The sequence below is a fragment of the Nyctibius grandis genome, chromosome 15 (assembly GCF_013368605.1).
Source record: "Nyctibius grandis isolate bNycGra1 chromosome 15, bNycGra1.pri, whole genome shotgun sequence".
Classification (NCBI taxonomy): domain Eukaryota; kingdom Metazoa; phylum Chordata; class Aves; order Nyctibiiformes; family Nyctibiidae; genus Nyctibius; species Nyctibius grandis.
This window is the reverse complement of record NC_090672.1, coordinates 9,945,526-9,963,808: the sequence shown is the minus strand read 5'-3', so window position 1 is coordinate 9,963,808 and position 18,283 is coordinate 9,945,526. Positions and strand designations below refer to the sequence as shown.

The window sequence follows — 18,283 nt, the reverse complement described above, 5'->3', positions numbered from 1 at the left end:
GAATCACAGAATCAATCAGGTTGAAAGAGACCTCTGGGATCATCGAGTCCAACCATCGATCTGGAGCCATACTCTATTTCAATGCAGATTGTTTGAGACTTAGTAGTAGATTACTGGTTACAGTAATAGTAAATATAATGAGAATAAATCTTGTTGCCAGATTGGACAAACCAGTTTTAAGGAGACTCTTCAAAAGCTTTCTTGAGGAAGTTGTCATGAGAACTTCTCAGGGGATAAAAAAAGGGAGGGAAGTGAGAAATGAGTATTTGGGTACTAAACTGGGTGCATATGAGTGTCCTCATGTGATGTGATTATTCACATTCAGGTACTGGCGTTTAATAGTCCTTTGCAAAAAGTAGGCCGATATTAATTTTTGTTATTTATCTAGATATTTTTAAATTAATGTGGGGTTTTTTTTAATACTCTTTACAGAGAGGAAGATTCAGAAAGTGAGAAAGATAAGAAAATCTGGTACTATAGCACAAAGATACAGCTGGCAGAGTTAATTGAATGCCTGGACAAAGATTACTGGGAAGCTGACCTATGCAAAACTCTGGAAGAAATGCGTGAAGAAATTCATCGGCACATGGATGTGACAGAAGACCTTACTAATAAAGCAAGGGGCAACAACAAGTCCTTCCTTTCTGCAGCAAATGGTAAGAATATTTGTTTGTTGGGACGAGATGTTGCACTTTGAATCAAATACTAGTTTATATTTATTTTATCCTAAGAAGTTTATAGAAATTGGTGGAGAAGCATGCAGGTGTACCAGCAGGGCTATGTGGTGCTGACTTCTTGTAGGGCTATGTTTCGTGTATTCCAGGCTGTCCTGAATGATTCAGATTCTTGATATGCTTGGGGTGTGCCAGACTGTGATCATTGCAGTGTTGGAGTGGAGCTGTCTTAACTGTCAAATGTTTCTTGATGTACTGTCTTATATATATATATAAAAAAAACCTCCTCATGAACATTTGACAATCCAGTGGGAGCTGGAGAGGCAAAAGTTTAATATTAGAGCTCCAATATTTGATCCAATATTGTGAAAAGTGTGGAAGAATGCATATCTCCTCTGCAGTTCTCCACCAACTTTATTTGTATACCTTGGAGCAATAAATAGCAATATAAATCTCTGAAGGTTTGAACTTTGGTTCTAGGGAAGACGTGAAGATTAGATATTCAGGTTTAAAAATTGATTTAAATCATCACTATATAAGTGCATAACTGTGAGAAATCAATAATTGAATCTTGGGAATTGTTTCTTCTAAGTGGGGGAAAAGTGGTAAGAAGTTGGATGTTATCTTTTGTCTCACTGAAAAGAAGTATTTATGTCGTGTTGTTTCTGCTCAGTGTCTCTGTAGGTGGTGGTTTGTTGTTTATTGATGACAACACACTTTCTATTGTAGATGAAATTTTGGACGTTATCAGAGCAAGAAAAGGAGAAATAGTGGAAGATAAAAACACAGCAGATGATGAAGCAGAAAGGGCCAAAAGTGACATTGATAATGACCAGGCAGATGCTGAGAGAGGCAAGGAAGAATCTGGAGACCAAGATAAAATTGAGGAAACATCCAATGAGCAAGATGTAGAAAAAGTGAAAACAGAAGGTAAAGAAACTATGACTGTGCTTTACAACTTAATTTATGTAAAGTGAATTTCTAGTTAAGATCCTCACATTTCTTTAAGTGTTAATGTGGGGTTTTTTGCATGATTCTCTAAGTTATTTTTTAAATAATAGGTGATATTTATCAGCTCCTCTGTGGTTGTATTTTTCTTGTTAAGTAATTTCACCAGATTTCCTACTTTTCAAGTTAAAATACAGCTAGCTTGTAGATACCTTGGCTTGAGGTAGAGGTGGCATTTACAGGTTGTGATGAACATGTTTGTAGTAAGCAATGTTACATCATTTTTAACATCGTTTTCCTCATCAGAATTAGTTTGTGTTTTGATTCTGAGACAATACTATTTCATAGGGAAAAAAAAAAAAAAGGAAAGGCAAAAACTCGATCTCTTTCAGCATTATCAAACAGACAAACAAAGCTGCTGAAGCTGATTTCTATGGACGATGCCAAATGACATCCTAAGACATCCTAAAGAATATCCCTAAAGTTTTGTTGTGCATTTTACTATAGAGGCAACAGTCGTTGGGGATAAAGGTAACTCTGTGACATCAAGCACTGATGACAACAACACAAATCCTTCTGCAGGAGAGACTAGTTGCTCTGAAGGGAAGAACGCAATGGGGTGTCAGTCAGAAACCCTTGATAGCAACAACGTGGCAGAGAAGAAGGTGGCATCAGAGCTCCCTCAGGAACTCTCAGGTACAGAAGGCACTGTTACCAATGCCTCTGTAATTTGAGGAATCTCAAGTTTTTCTATCTGGTTTGTCCACTAAAACCATTCACAGCGTATATCACTCATGCTGTTTGCTTGCAGTGCCATCCTTTACTGCTACGTTGTCATTAACATTTCCAAGTTAATTTTCTTGCAACTAGTGCTTGAAATTTGTGGTCCTCCATGACATTAGCATTCATTTCCATGCCTTCCAAGGATGACTATGGCTAAGCTTTTTATGTTCTATTTTCTGTATATTTTATTTTTCCATAGTGATCCATAATGATTGTTAGCATCCTATCAAAGTTTATTTCAAATTCTAATTTTCTTCTGGCTTGTTTATTATTTTAACCTCTCATATACTGTACAAATTACTAACAAACAAAGTATTTTCATTCACGTGGGTAAACCGTTGCACTGAAATGTCAAGATTAAAATTGTCATGCTAGGAATTTTAAACAGATTTGAGAATTATAAGCACAGAGGCTCTTGTTGTATTTTAATATATTTTGTTCTGCTATGTCAGTGATTCAAAGTAGTAATGTACACTATTTAATTAAAAAAAAACAAACACAAACTTTAGATTTAGGAATAAATGGGACTTGATTAGGTGTAACATAAATTATCAGTGTACTATTTTAGAATGATTTTTCTATTGTATTTAGAATTATATTCTATTACAAGCTTTACTACATAAACAAGTGTTATTCTAAACTGCTGATTACTGTTAAAATTATCTGAAAGCCTGATAATACACTTTTTAAATACAGAAAATGTCCTAGTGCATGGGACAAAAAGCATACATTTTAGATATTTGTCCAAATATTTTTGCCTGTTCTTGTATGTTTTATTCTGTTTTAAAGTTAAAATAACTGTATAGAGCTTTAGTGGAAAAGATACATATCCTATAACTTTGTTCCGGGCATATTTATGGGTTCATATTTTAAAGAGTCACTTACATATTTATCATTATTTTTTTTATTATACTTTCACAGGTACTTTTCTCCTTCCAAAGCTTCTAGCTTATGTTTAAGTTAGTGGGCTTTTTCTGTAGGAAGATGTGTGTGTGTGTGGAGAGGGTTCTTCCTCAAGTCTAATTTACTGTATTCATATTGATACTTGTGTTCCTATTATTTCTTGTATTCCTATTCTCAAACTGAATTTCAATTTGAGACTCTCATTTCAGAGGGAGGTAGAGACACTGAACCAGTATCAGTGAGGCAGCTACCCCCAAAGAGGGGGAAAGTAAGGGTAAAATGCAAAGCTAGACAAGAATGTGTCTGTCACCATCCTTGTTAAATGCAATTTGGATATGAGTCTTTTATTAAGAGATTAGTTTGGGTGCTTCCACTCTACTCCGAACAGCAGGCACCACAAATGGTTCCATTTCTCCTCTTACTAAAAAGGGAAACAGATCGAACAGTGGCGGTTGCCCACTTAGCAAAGCCAGAAATCAAGATGCATTCAGGTTAGGGATCTTCTAAGAATCCCAGAATATTTACCTAATCATCTTTCTACTAGGAGTGAATATTTCACAAAAGGAGGTTTCCTTCTGTCACCTTTACCTTTCTTAGAAACAGAAAAATCTTTTATTTTTTGAACAGCTACGCTGGGTCTCCTTTGCACAAAATCGAGAAGACATTGCTCTTTTGAGGGATGGATTTTGAGGGATGGCTTGTTCTTACTGGGAAGCTAGAGTGATTTATTTCTAGGTAGCTGCAATTCACTGATGCTGTAGTCGAAAGATCATGCTCGGACAGTACACCGTGGCAACAAGTGAGGTGGCAGTAATGTCCCCAGCTGTCAAAACAGACAGTGACAAGGACAACAGAGGACCAAGAACCATTTGTCTTACTAAGCTTGAAGCAACATCTAGACCCATCAGTTTGTGAGAAAGAGGCTGGTAATTTTTAAGTTTGCAAAGGAGGAGTTTAGATACAGAGTGGTGCCAACTGAACTAAAATCTGTGGGATGCCTCAGAATTAATGTGCTGAAGAAGAGACAAAGACTTGATGGAAAACTGGAGGGGAACTGAAAGGTATACGCTTTGAAGGAGCAGCTGAAGCACAAGAAAATCAAAAGAGAGAAAATCATAGAAGCTGCAGGAAGACCAAATGTCATGAAATCTGCATTCTAAAACCAAAACAAAGTCTCAGTACAGGGTTTGCTCTGTGTGCATCTCTAGAAAAAAATTGTTTGTATTTAAAATATATTTGTATTTCATCCAAGTATGAATTTCAGTTCTTCAGAGCTGTAAAAGTTGAAACTACTTGAAACAGAACAAAAAATGCTTTCATGGATACAGTGCTCTGGAGGGAATTAATATTTTATGGGTATTTCTATCCAGTCCAGCAAAAGATACTCAGCTGACTTTTTTTTGGATGAAAAATTTAAAACTAGAAAAAAATTGCATTGATCCAATTTGAAAGAAAAACTAAAAATGAAGTTGTTCTTTTTTAGAAGAAACTGGTCAGATGATCCCTAGCAACAGCAGCGGTGCATCTGCTGCACCTCTACAGTCAGATGTTGAAAACAGCAATGGTAGTGAGGTGGGCTCTGGGCAGAATGACTCCATTAAGACACCTGATGATGCTGAAAATACAGAGAGGGGATCCCAGACTTCAGAGGATATAGGTAATAATAATAATAAGTGCCTCATTTTTTGCATTTTATGTCTTTCATTTTATGCATCTTTTCTTTTTACTTTAACTCACATCAATAGAAAACTTCCAATTTTTAAGTTTGTTTTAAAAGCCTTTTTTTCCTGGGCAGGAGAGAAATCTAATGGCGAAAGAAGTGATTCTCCAGGCGCAGGAAAAGGCACGACACGAATGCTCACAAGATTACGAAATCCAGATAGCAAGTTGAGCCAGATGAAAAGCCAGCAGGTTGCTGCTGCAGCACAGGAAGCAAATAAATTACATAAAGAAAGCAGAGAGGTTTGTGCACATCTTGGAAAATTCAAAGAAGTGTGAAAACTGTTTTGGAAAACTGATAATCTTTTTAAAAATAAAAAAGTTATTTTGGCAGACTATGGAGGTACTTAAAAAAAAGTAATAACAATAAATTAGCAAAAGGTGAAAAATTGTAGTATCACAGGAAGCTTTTTTCCTCCTCCTCCTTTGCTCTTGCTCTCTCAGTTGCTATCTACAGAGTGGTGTGACAGTGACCCAGTGCACCTCCTTTCCTTTAACATGCTGGTCGTAAAAGTTAAGAGTATTGTTTACTGTACAGCCGGTAATAAGTTACGTGCATTTTCTCCCACTGCTGTCTTCAAATTTCTCAGAACTGGTGTGCCAAAACTACAACTTCACAGTGGTTTGTGTTTGATTATTGTTTGAATAGCTGGGTAATAGCCACACCTCCAGTTCATAACAAATCTGTACTGGTAGAGCATGGTCATTTAAATCATTGCAAAATTGTAGCGCTGGTTGATGCAGACAAAAGTGAAGTCTCTCTCAAATGTCTGCCAGTTGGTACAAATTTTTTGTATGGCTGTAGGCTGCTTGTTGGTTTTTTGGTGGTTTGTTTTGTTGGAAGGTTGTTTGTTTTTTTTTTTTAAGTAGCCCAGTTTCTCCAGGAAAGAAGCGTTTAAATGTTATGAGTTGGTTGCAGTTAGTTGCATATTGTTTGGTGTATTAATTTTTTTTTTGTTAATTGGTTTTCCTTGTAAGTTAGAGTATTTATTTACAAGCCTCTTGAATTTGGAACTCAGTTATGAGTAACTATACCAGTAATGGTATCCATGCCATGTTTTCAAAGTCAAAGATATTTGTTTGCTTAGGTACATGTATGAATTCTGTGATTTACCAAGGAGGGATTTCATAGAAAGCTTACTCAAGTTTAGTGAAGCTATTTTCCCAAAGCTGTCTCCCTCAACAGACATAATTCAGAGCAGCAAAACAGGTTCCTGTCTGACTTCCAGAGGAGCCTGGATGGCAGTTTTTTTAATGTTAAAGTTGGTCTTTGGGAATATCCTAACTCTATACAATCAGTGATGAAGTACATATATATTTAGCGTATCGGACAAACAGTTATTTGCTTCTACAGACTGAAGCAAGGTATTATTTTATATATGGACGGTTGAAGCCTAAATCATAAAGAAGTAAATAGAAGTATTTGAAACTTAAGTGAATCTTTAAAATCATTCTTTCTTTCACAAGGTTCTGGTGGTCAACTCTCAAGGTGAAGTCTCCCGAACGAACACAAAGAAGGAAGTTGTGGTGAAAGGAAATATCAACAATTATTTCAAATTAGGGCAAGAGGGGAAGTATCGTGTTTATCATAATCAGTATGCCACTAATTCATTCGCATTGAACAAGCACCAGCACAGGGAGGACCATGACAAGAGACGACATCTCTCGCATAAATTCTGTCTGACTCCTGCTGGAGAGTTCAAATGGAATGGGTCTGTACATGGGTCCAAGGTTCTTACCGTATCCACTTTGAGGCTAACTATTATTCAGCTAGAAAACAATATCCCGGCATCATTCCTTCACCCTAACTGGGCTTCCCACAGGTAAATTAATAAATGAAAATACATATTCTCTTGTATTACTTGTATTTTTGCTAGAAGTATTAATAAGCAGTGGTCTTTGTTTTTTCATATCAGTGATTTCCGTGCTTCAGTATCTTAAAATATTACATGTTTGTGTTTTGTGATGGATGGCTAAAAGGACTGCACATTTGAGTAAAATATTAAAATACAGGAGGTTTTATCCTACCATTAAATCTTATTAACATAGCATGCTATATTAGTGCATGTGTATGTTTCAGGTTTTTATCTTTTTTCCAATTTAGGTCTAACTGGATTAAGGCTGTTCAGATGTGCAGCAAACCTAGAGAATTTGCACTCGCGCTGGCTATATTGGAGTGTGCAATTAAACCAGTTGTCATGCTGCCAATCTGGCGAGAATCGTTGGGGCACACTAGGTAAAAGAAATAAACATAAAAATCTTTTTGAATATGAGAACTTTGCTTTGTTTTGCAATTACTAGTTCCTCTAAGCCTGTAAGAACTATGTTTAAATTTAGTCATTCAGCACTTGAAGTGTTTTTTCTCAACCAGAAACACTGAAAATACATGACAAGATTTTTATAGTGTCATTGCTCCTGCAAAGCAAGTTTTTCTTTATCTGAGCCACAGTCTCAAAGTGATAAAACTTGGGGAGACTAGAAGAGCAAATTTCAACACAGTGGAGTCTGTCTTTTGTCTCTCATTGTGTCATAGAAGCAGAAATGAAATGTGTCTGATGTTAGGCACAGTTGCAGGCAGCTGTGTTTGCCTTACTGGAATAGCCAAAAAAAGCAGTGTTCTATTGCAAGTAATACATATAACCTGATACTGAGCTTTCCTCTTAACTTCAGATATTTAAAATTATTCAAAGGGGTAGTATATACTGTTGTTTGACTTCTTATATTTGGTTACAAGATCCTGTACTTAAATGTACTTAAATCTGTATGTATTAGATTACGCAGAATGACAGCGATAGAAAGAGAAGAAAAGGAGAAAGTGAAAAAAAAAGAGAGAAAACAAGAAGAAGAAGAAACAATGCAGCAAGCTACATGGGTGAAATACACATTTCCTGTCAAGCATCAGGTAAGGTTTTATTTTGTGTGAAGAACAACAAAAATACAGAAATTGTTGATTTCTTACTCTTTTCTGTTTTCATTTTAAACTTAAAATTTTAATGTCATTGTGTTACTCCCTGCCATTGGAGTAGGAACCATGCCCATGTATTCAAGCACATAATCTTGATCTGAACTAAATTTGACATTTATTACGCTCATAGTGACGCTGCCTAAGTTGACAGATACTTGTCTGCAAAATGCAGCCTTTCCTTATGGAAGGGTTTTAGATGGTTATTGGAATCTTTTCTGTATGTCTGTCCCTGTTCAGTGCTCCCCTTCCATCCGTGCTCCCCCCAAAAAAAGCTAGCCTAGCTACCTTTACTTTGGAAGGTTATATAATATGATGGGAACTACTACCTCTTTATATTCTCCTACAGTAGATATGAAATACTGTTGTTGGAGTGGTTCTTTGCTCTAAATTTATTTGTTGTAACAAACATACAGGTTGATTCAAAAAACTTGTATAATCTTTCAGCTTTTAGGTAAATAGATTATCACTGTTACATGAAATAAACATGGTGTTTAGATGTTACTATGATAGAATCAATTATCAGCAAATATATCTTTAATTTTAGATGGTATGTTATTTCTCATATATACTTCAACTTGTTTGAAAAAGTCTGTAAATTAAAGTTTTTTGGGTTTTTTTTAAAATCCCTTAGTTTTTTAGATTAATATGTACATTAATAATGCAGCAAATAGCATCATTAAAACTACTACTTTAAAAATATTTCACAGGTTTGGAAGCAAAAAGGAGAGGAATATAGAGTAACGGGATATGGTGGCTGGATCTGGATTAGTAAAACGCACGTCCACAGGTTTATGCCCAAACTGCCTGGAAATACTAATGCAAATTACAGAAAGTTGCTACCAAGTAAGTGTCTGCATTGCCTACATTTCTTTAAATTACTAACATATTGCTTATTCATTTAAGGATTTGCATGTGATATTTCTTATGTAGATTTTGTTACAAATAGTGTTGCAGAGAAGCTTTTGTGGGTATCTGCTAATCTTTGTTGATATAACCAGTTCAGTTGTCATAAACATTTTTTAGCTACCTGAAATTGTTTCAGATATGAAGTTGTGTGTAATATTTGTACAGCTTTGTATAGCCTTATGTAAATTAAAGGTAGATAAAAATTATGTAGATAATCACAAGCAAAAAGTAACATCTAAAATACTGGTGTATATATACACTTCTCCCCCCCCATGTTGACAGAATACTATTATCCAGTTTTATCTGGAAACAATAGTTTTATAAGGGGAAACAAATTTATTTCTCTGGAAAGTTCAAAACACACCTTCTTGCTTATTTGTTCTAATGATTCATATTAAAAAAGAAAAATTTTGCACAGTTGACTTTTAGGATGCATCCTGAACTGTATGAGTCTTACTTAGAATACATTTAATGTTGAGTTTCCTTTTAAAATTTAGAAAATGGCAACCCACCCTATATTACATATCAAAATTACTTTTTTCCTCACATATTGATGTAATACTTTCCCTGTTGCTTTTAACCGGATCAAACACAAAACGGATGCTGCTGCTTTTAGTGTTGTCTATATGATTGTTAAATTACATTTATTTTGCTTTAGGTCTTGCAATTAATAGCCACTACAGTGTTAAGCACAAAGTCATTTGAATACTAATGTCCATTCTGGCTTAACTGTAGAAGTGAAAATTATTAAAAGTTATTTGTGGATTTTCAGAGTCTGAATTAATATGCTCTTAATAGGTCACATTTTCAGAAAGTGGTATTTAGTTTCCTGAAAAATGGTGGGGGGGTGCAGGGGGTTTTTAAGACAAGCTGAACATGGACTCCTGAAAAAATAATGCAAATGAAACAGTATTCTCTCCTGTAGGCTTTTAGATTTTTTTTTTTTTTTATTCACTGTTGCACTAAGCTTGATCTTGTATACTTAACTCTGTTTCTGAATTTCACTAGTGATGTGTGAATGACTTTAGAGGTAAACTAACACACATTAAGATGAAGCAGAGTATAAAAAATATTCTGAATAATTGAAACCTTTTAATTAATTTTTTAATAGCAAAGAGTGAAGATGAAAAATGCAACCTGGATAAACGAAAAGGTCCAATTAAGGTAAAAGTAGAGAAAGACAGAACAAAGGATTCTCATGATCTGCAAGCGAAAGACAAAGCAGATGTTTCAGAAGCCTTGGAGAAAGTACGAGTGAAAGAAGAAAAGTCACGTGAAGAAAAAGTGGAAGTTGATACAATTTCTGAAAAATTACATCATGCAAAAGACAAAGGTGATACACTTAAGTTATTGTAAAACTAGCTATTTGTCACAACATTGCATGTGTAAAAGCATAGGACCTCAGAAGTAACTATTGAAAAACTGTGTAACAGATTTTGTCGAGAAATTTAAAATATCTCAGTTAAATGATTGCTTATTATCCCTTGTAGTAGTGTCTGAAGTTTTGTTCCCTTTTTCTTGAAATCTATTAATATGCTAAAAGATCCGTTTATTTCTTAGTACTTAATGTAAAAATATAGTTTGGTATTCAGTGTTAGGGGAGCTTACTGATTCAGAGTTATTTCTTCTTCACAGTGGAAAAAGAAATCGATGGTGAAAATGATAAAGTCATCAAGGAAGAACCTATGGATGTAGATGATGTGAAGACTGAATCCCCCATAAAAGATGAGGATAGTCATTGTAAGCTGGATATAATCAATGTCAGTGAGGGATTTCATTTAAGGACTTGCTACAAAAGGAAAGTAAAATCATCAAAACTAGATGGACTACTTGAGAGGCGAATAAAACAGTTTACACTGGAAGAAAAACAACGTCTAGAAAGGATGAAACTGGAGGCTAGTGCTAAAACAGTAGGCATTCGATCTGTAAGCCCCCAGAAAAACACAGGTGAGCTACAAATGAGAAAAGTAAAAGAAGGAAGCCATCTTGACATGTCTTCCCAAGATCAAACCTATATTTCAGATAAGACCCAAACCGAAGATGCAGAACAGGACTGCTTGCCGGTCAGCAGCATCTCCCGTACCAAAACCGGTGAGCTAGATGAACCCTCTTTGCCTTTGACAAACAGGCAGTCAAAAAGAGAAGGCCAGCTACTGGATGAAGACTCACCTCAGTCCTCTGAAGGTGAAAGTTCCATTCAGAATGATAGTAAAGAAAACAACCCTGAGCCTATGACTGCTGATCAGTGTCAAGGAGAGGAGGCTCTTGGAGAGTCTGAGAGTTCCTTTGTGGATGGCTTAAAACAGACAAATGCAGAAGGTAGAATCAAATGGCATGTTTCGGAAACAAGCGAAAAACCTTTGAAACAAAAACTACCTATTACCAGAGTATCTCAGCGTGAACATGAAAACTTAGAGCCAGTGGTAAATGAAAGCAGCTGTAGAAAAGATGCTCTGGACACTCTTGAAAAAACAGATTCAGAAGGGAGTTCTGAACAGCAGAGCAAAGAACCAGAAAACAATTGTATGATAAAAAGCCATATTGAACCAACGTCCTCTCAAGAAAGTGACATGGAGGAAGAAATTGCTCCAGGAAAGACTGAAACTAAATCTGAAAACAAGATTATATTTCACCAAAAATCAGTTAGTAAAGATCTAGAACCATTTAAAACAGAGATAATTTCTGAAAGAAACCTTGAAAGTCAAACTCTGGAACACATGGATGAGGTAGAAGTTGATGAGGATTTACGGAGCTCTAAGCTAACTGAGGCTAACGGGCAAAAGAAAAGTCAGGAACTGAAAGTGGAGACAAGTACCATAAACAGATATCTTGATCAGACAAATCTGAATAGTGTTACTGACAAAAAGAATAATGAAGAAACTGAGACAGACTTAGAAAAAGAAAAATCAGCATTTCAAATGAACGGAAAAGACAATGACATTAAAGTATTATCAAATGATGACTGCTTAGTTAAAGATACCTGTGAAACTAAGGCAGGGGGTGATACAGAACCAAAAGTTAATAATATTAATAAATCCATTCCGGAACATGAAATAAAAGCATTGACTTTTAAGGAATCTTCAGTAAAACCATTCATGAATGGTGACATCATGATAGAGGACACAAAGGACAAAAATACTGTGGACCCTAAGTCATGTCTGCAGAATTCACCTGAGTTTGAATCTGGAGAGAGTCTTCAGCCACCAGATGAAGTTCCCAAGTATAGGCAGAAAACTGAAGAAAAACAGCTTTCTCCCGAGAGATCTGCCTTTGTTGGCAGTGGTTCCACACCAGCGCATACTGTCTGTAAAGATAACCTGAATAGTGAAACAGAATCTATGGAAACTGAGGTAATTGAGGATAAGAAAGTTGCTCCATCGCCTGTAACTTCATGTGAGGAATCTAGCTTGAGTAGTGACTTTGCTGATCAGAACGGTGTACAGACATATAAAATGGAAGATGTTAATGGAGAAAGTAAAATAAAAACTGTTATTACTGAAGTGACTACCACAACATCGACTGTGTCTACAGAATCCAAAACTGTGGTTAAAGTTGCAGAGACTGGAGCTTCTAATGATGAGAAAACAACAGTAGTATCATCTACAGAGAATTGTGCCATATCCACTGTAACTACCACCACCACTGTAACTAAGCTCACCACTCCAGCTACAGACAGTAACGTTGATGTCATTTCTGTACAAGAACATAGTAAAACAGTGGTTACAACAACAGTAACCGATTCACTGACCACCCCAGAAGGCACATTGGTGACTTCCATGACTGTCAGCAAAGAATATTCTACAAAAGACAAAGTGAAGTTAATGAAATTTACAAGACCTAAAAAAACTCGTTCTGGAACTGCCTTACCATCTTACAGAAAATTTGTTACGAAAAGCAGTAAAAAAAGCATATTTGTTTTACCCAATGATGACTTAAAAAAGCTGGCTAGAAAAGGAGGGATCAGAGAAGTTCCCTATTTCAATTACAATGCAAAGCCTGCCTTGGATATCTGGCCGTATCCATCCCCAAGGCCAACTTTTGGGATCACTTGGAGGTACATACTTTACATTTTTGAGGAAAATTTTAGGATGTAATGAAATTAATTGACTTTTAAAATACAAGTGATACACATGTTTGTGCCCAAACATGCAAATTTTTCTATTTATTATTCAATAATTTTCTATATTGTTCAATAAAGGTAGAATGGAAAACCTTTGTTCCATTGGTTTGGTTAGGTATTTTAAATACATTTTGATTTTAAAATACAATCAATGCTCTATTGTTAGGTACCGACTTCAAACAGTAAAATCATTGGCTGGGGTGAGCCTTATGTTGCGGTTATTGTGGGCGTGTCTCAAATGGGATGATATGGCAGCAAAAGCTCCACCTGGGGGAGGAACTACACGTACAGGTATTATTTCTTTAAATTTCTGCATTTTGTAATGCAAAAGCTCTTGCTGTTAATTTTGAATGTTACACTAATTCCAGCATTTCTTTAAAGGCTTGATGTTAGTTAGCTATGGCATTAGAATTTTTGTAATCAACAGTTGGTACTAGTTGCTGTTTCTTTACCTTGAGTATATTGTATTGATTGGAGATTTACCTTTTATTTGTTTTCTGTAATTAATGCATTGGGACTAATTTGTTGTAGAAACAACTGAAACTGAAATTACAACAACAGAAATAATCAAGCGAAGAGATGTTGGTCCGTATGGAATCCGGTCAGAGTACTGTATAAGAAAAATTATTTGTCCCATTGGTGTACCAGAGGCTCCAAAAGGTATGTTTGTTCATACGTTTTTTTCCCTTTCCATAAGCTCCTACAGAAATTAAGGTAACTGTGTCTTTATATTAATTCAGACCATCAAGGGAGCAAATATAGCTTGACATGAACTATTCATTCACCTATTTGAAACAAAAGATGCATTTAACAAACTGACATGACTTATCTGAAGCTGAAAGGCCTTCCTGTTTATAGAATGAGAGTGAGAGACACAAAATCTTGGTTTACACTTTAATTTTGTTTTATGATTGAGCTTAATGTGTGTGTTTTGACTGTTCTCTAAAGAAACTCCAACACCCCAGAGGAAAGGACTGCGATCAAGTGCACTAAGGCCAAAAAGGCCAGAAACACCCAAGCAAACAGGCCCTGTTGTAATTGAAAGTTGGGTAGCAGAGGAGGAATTGGAGCTGTGGGAGATCAGGGCATTTGCAGAAAGGTAAACAAACTCAAGCTTTTAAAGAAAGCAGTTTTGATTTGTGTGTGTATGTTAAATAAAGGTTCCCACGAGAGAACACAAACTTGGTAGCTGCAGTCAGTAAAAAGCAGATCTGTGTTGCATTTTTACTGTGTCTTTTGATAATGATAGTCAAGCTTAAGGTTGTAAAGCTAAACTACTTGCTGGTACCAAAACTAATTTATGCAGCTCTTACAGATTTGTTAGAACTAATATTATAATAATTTTTCCTTTCTTATGAACTAATCACTGTTGTATGCTAAAAGTCTATTACTATAGTGTGTGGAAAGGCTTTACGCTACTTTTGGGATGACTTTAGACAGTATGAGTTTAAATACTTCTGTAATACAAAGAAAAGTAAGCACAAATTTGTACAAGCAAAGTAAAGGTAAATTCAGCCTGAGAATATTCAAGTCATAAAATGAATATTTTCAGTATTGCATGCTTAGAGTTGGAACAACATTTTTGAGACTCTTGGAAATAATAGTTTTAAAGTAATGGTATTACATAGATTGTTTGCAGTCTCAGATGTAATTATAAATTCCATTTCTGATTAATAGTTTCCTGTAAGGTGTTGCAGTACTGGTGCATCAGAATATTTCAGGCACATTGCATGCAACTTCAGTAGTTTTATTTCAAAATACTTTTAAAGCCATGACCAGTTTTTCAGTGATCTTAAAGCTTGACATTTGTGCTTATAAGAGCAATTAGACTGGATAAAATGAAATCCAGTTTGATGGTTGGATTTTAAGTGGTGGTATAACTTCCTTTTGGTTGTGTCTTTGGCAGGGTGGAGAAGGAAAAGGCACAGGCAGTTGAACAACAGGCTAAGGTTAGTGAACAGAAGGCGGCAGAGGAATTCAAGGCCCAGTTGGAGGCTCAACTAAAACACCAACGATTGGCTGCCCAGCAGGTGGGGGAGCTATTGGTAGTCCCACCTGTCGGCAACCATGCCCTGATAGTCCATATGCATTAAGAAATGGGAAACAAAGTTTCTCCCCATCTTACATCATTTTTCAAATAGTTTCCACTTCTTGTGCAAACTAAGCCATCAAACAATGCTGCTCCCACTGTGTACATTCCTTGCTTTGAAATGGGGTTAAGGCAGAGATTTGTTTTGGATTCCCTTTTTTTGTTTTCCCACCTAATTTATAACACTTGGAAAAGGTTTAGTTTGTTTCCATTTTAAAAGAAGACTGAGAAGCACCAAGCTCCAGGTAAGGTCAGCAGTGTTCTGTGGTGTAACGGAAAGCTGCCTTGGTATATAGCAGACTTGGGAATACAATTGTGTTTGTTCTTCATGCTTCAATCAAATTGAATCTTTTGATTTATCCTATCCCAAGTTGACTAAATGAAGCCTGTTGATGATTTTTTTAAAATATGTATATTTATGTATAGATTTAAGTGTGTGCATGTGTATATATAAATGTATGCAATTAAAATTGGAAAACCCAATGCCATGTTGGTATTTCACATATATTATTAAGAATTGTGCTTTTTGCCAATTTACTCCTTTTTCATTTCATCTTCCCTGAAGAAAATACATCACTAGTGAATGAGTGTTTCTGATTCGTGGGCGTTACCACGTTATAATGCTAACCAAACACTGAAACTTATATGAATAAATACAGAAATAATTCCAGTAACGTAGGGACAAATGTTAGATTAGTTGGAATTTTAAAAGAGCTTACTGATACTATCCCTTCACAAAGTGGCTCTCTAAATGAAATGCACCGTCTAGACAGTTACAGCACAGAAGGCTGCTGGGTATGGTAGGGGATTTTGAACCTAATTTTTTAAGCAAGCTGCAAACTGGATTTACAGTTAATAATTTAAAAAGTTACATTCTTAATGGTGAAGTAGAATGATACAGGCTCTTTATTTTTTTTGCTGTAACTGGCAGGATCTCCATGCAGGCAGCTCTAAACTTAGAAATGATAGTCATAAACTCTGTGTTAATGATGGTGCGCCGCTTACTGACATAGATGCAGGCTGTATACACATGGTCAAAGCCAAATATAGATGGATATTTTTTAAAGTTTTTCAACCTTTCGGGTTAATCTGAAACTAATTAACGTTTTCTTTAAAGTAAAACGTGCAGTGAAATTAACATAAGCTGAGGATTTTAAAGATGCTATAAAGGAACATTTCTGGCTCTGTACTATCAGCAGAGTTGTAGTTCTGCCACTCAGGGAGCCTTGTGCTATAGGGTACGCAAGCAGCCTAGTCTTCAATCCTTTACAACTTGAACTAAAATCCTACTAGAGTCCTTTATTTTTCAATACTGGGAAGAAACAGCATTTATTTTACAAAATCTGAAAATGCTAATGATCCCTTTGTTTAATTTTTGTCTAAATTCTGTAGAAACGGCTGGAACAGCAGAAGCAGATCCCTGCAGCAGGTGTGGCCCCTGCAGTCACTACAGCCAGCAGCACTGCAACTACTGTCTCAACGCCACAGAAAGTTGTTGTAGGCCCTTTAGCAGGCCCAGTCACCACTGGAACCAAAGTAGTACTTACTACAAAAGTGGGTTCTCCAGCTACAGTAACATTCCAACAGAACAAGAATTTCCATCAGACTTTTGCTACTTGGGTTAAACAAGGCCAATCTTCAACAGGTATGTAGCCGGTTATCATGGAAAGAACATGAGCTGGAGTTCATCCTATATACAGCACCTACATCTTCTCCAGAATATATAGCATTATTACATTTCTTGTTATCTTTGCTCTTAACTCTCTTACTAAGTCAGCAGGACATTTCTGAGATAACACCTGTCTAATTTTTCTTTGTTCAGACTTGCTGGATAGTCTTATTTCTGACCTCATTTATTACTGACAGTTGTTGTACTAGTAATCATTGATAATGCAAGCCTTCTATGCAGTAATGTACTGTTTCCAAAAAAGAATCTTTACCAAAGAAAGTGTGATGCATTCAAAAATGATTGTAAAAATAATCCTATAGTTTGCTGTTTCATACTTGAAAATAGTCATTTCATTGACTAATTGTTCTGCTCTAAAACTGACTGTTCTGTGTACCTCAATAGCCACTAGCACAGCTGCCACTTCAGCCACAACCATTGCCAGCACAGGGCAGACCTTCCAGATCTCAGGCAGTCCAGTAACGATGGCAGGGAAAGTGATAACTAAGCTGCCACTCCCTGCAAACAGCAAGATTGTTGCCGTCAATGTGCCATCAACTCAAGGAGGTAGGGGAAAGGGAACTGAATTAAAAATGTGTTCCAGCTTGCTGATTAATTCTCCATTGACATTACTTTCCAAGTGGAGTAAACTGTGACTTGAAGGGGGAAAAAATATTTATATATATATACAAGTTTCTAGAGCTTGTTCCCCCTGTATTGCATATTTGTGTCTGTAGGGGGAAAAAAGCAAGGGTTTTTTGCCTATAAATTAGTCTACATTTCATAGTGCAAAATTAGAAGCTTTATTTTTAACTATGTGGAATGAAGCATGCTTTTTTTCATTATCTGAATTACACATCAACAAAACAACTTTCTTCATGAAAAAAAAAAGCTGCTGTTCTTAGTTATTAATGCCTGCATCTGCTCTTCACTGATGAGCAAGTTTGGCTCCAAACTAAGATTAGCATTTTTTTCTTCTTGCTTCAAGAAGAAGATGTAATGCTTTGAGATTTGTGAATGTATAGTGAACAGAGAAGCGCAATTCTCTGTCTCCATTATACTTAGCATCTGAGGAAATCATGAAGGCTACTAGTTTTGTATTGAAATTTCTTAGGTGACAGGAAAAACATTACCCATTTTCTTCAGCACCATGAGCTTGTAGGTGAAAGGTGCTTAAACTGGTCTCCTACATTTTAAATTAATCAGATTATAGCTTTTAATGGTTGTACAATACTAATTCGTGGCACCGTGTCAATGCAAGGACTGATTTGCAGTTACTATCAAACTGATCTTTGTGAAGATTCACTCTTTCCTTAATCTTTTCTAAAATACTTACTTCTTAACTTAAAATGTAGTTGGACTATCAACAACTTACAATGCTGCTTCTTTTTACAATTCGACAAAGGTTCTCCCCAGAAACGTTGAAAGACTCAAAGGTGTTCTAGAAACCTGGAGACTGATTTCTAAATGCCACCCTGGAGTTGCATTTACTACTTTTGCTAGCAATTAT

The 18,283-nt window shown here is 35.9% G+C and overlaps 1 protein-coding gene across 13 annotated transcripts in view; it reads left to right on the top strand.

Moving 5' to 3' along the window:
• BPTF (bromodomain PHD finger transcription factor) overlaps nt 1–18,283 on the top strand; it is a 55,669-nt gene that overhangs the window by 18,262 nt on the left and 19,124 nt on the right. For 5 of the 13 annotated variants that reach the window (XM_068413083.1, XM_068413076.1, XM_068413071.1 and 2 more), the window contains exons 3-19: nt 433–656; nt 1,404–1,604; nt 2,130–2,318; nt 4,792–4,965; nt 5,104–5,270; nt 6,495–6,850; nt 7,132–7,263; nt 7,800–7,929; nt 8,700–8,835; nt 10,010–10,231; nt 10,534–12,952; nt 13,185–13,309; nt 13,550–13,678; nt 13,967–14,117; nt 14,925–15,048; nt 16,500–16,752; nt 17,179–17,340. In XM_068413083.1, the coding sequence (XP_068269184.1) occupies nt 433–656; nt 1,404–1,604; nt 2,130–2,318; nt 4,792–4,965; nt 5,104–5,270; nt 6,495–6,850; nt 7,132–7,263; nt 7,800–7,929; nt 8,700–8,835; nt 10,010–10,231; nt 10,534–12,952; nt 13,185–13,309; nt 13,550–13,678; nt 13,967–14,117; nt 14,925–15,048; nt 16,500–16,752; nt 17,179–17,340 (5,294 nt within the window). The remainder of the gene's footprint in view (nt 1–432; nt 657–1,403; nt 1,605–2,129; nt 2,319–4,791; nt 4,966–5,103; nt 5,271–6,494; nt 6,851–7,131; nt 7,264–7,799; nt 7,930–8,699; nt 8,836–10,009; nt 10,232–10,533; nt 12,953–13,184; nt 13,310–13,549; nt 13,679–13,966; nt 14,118–14,924; nt 15,049–16,499; nt 16,753–17,178; nt 17,341–18,283) is intronic. The other 8 variants (XM_068413082.1, XM_068413080.1, XM_068413079.1 and 5 more) reach the window with 5 other exon arrangements.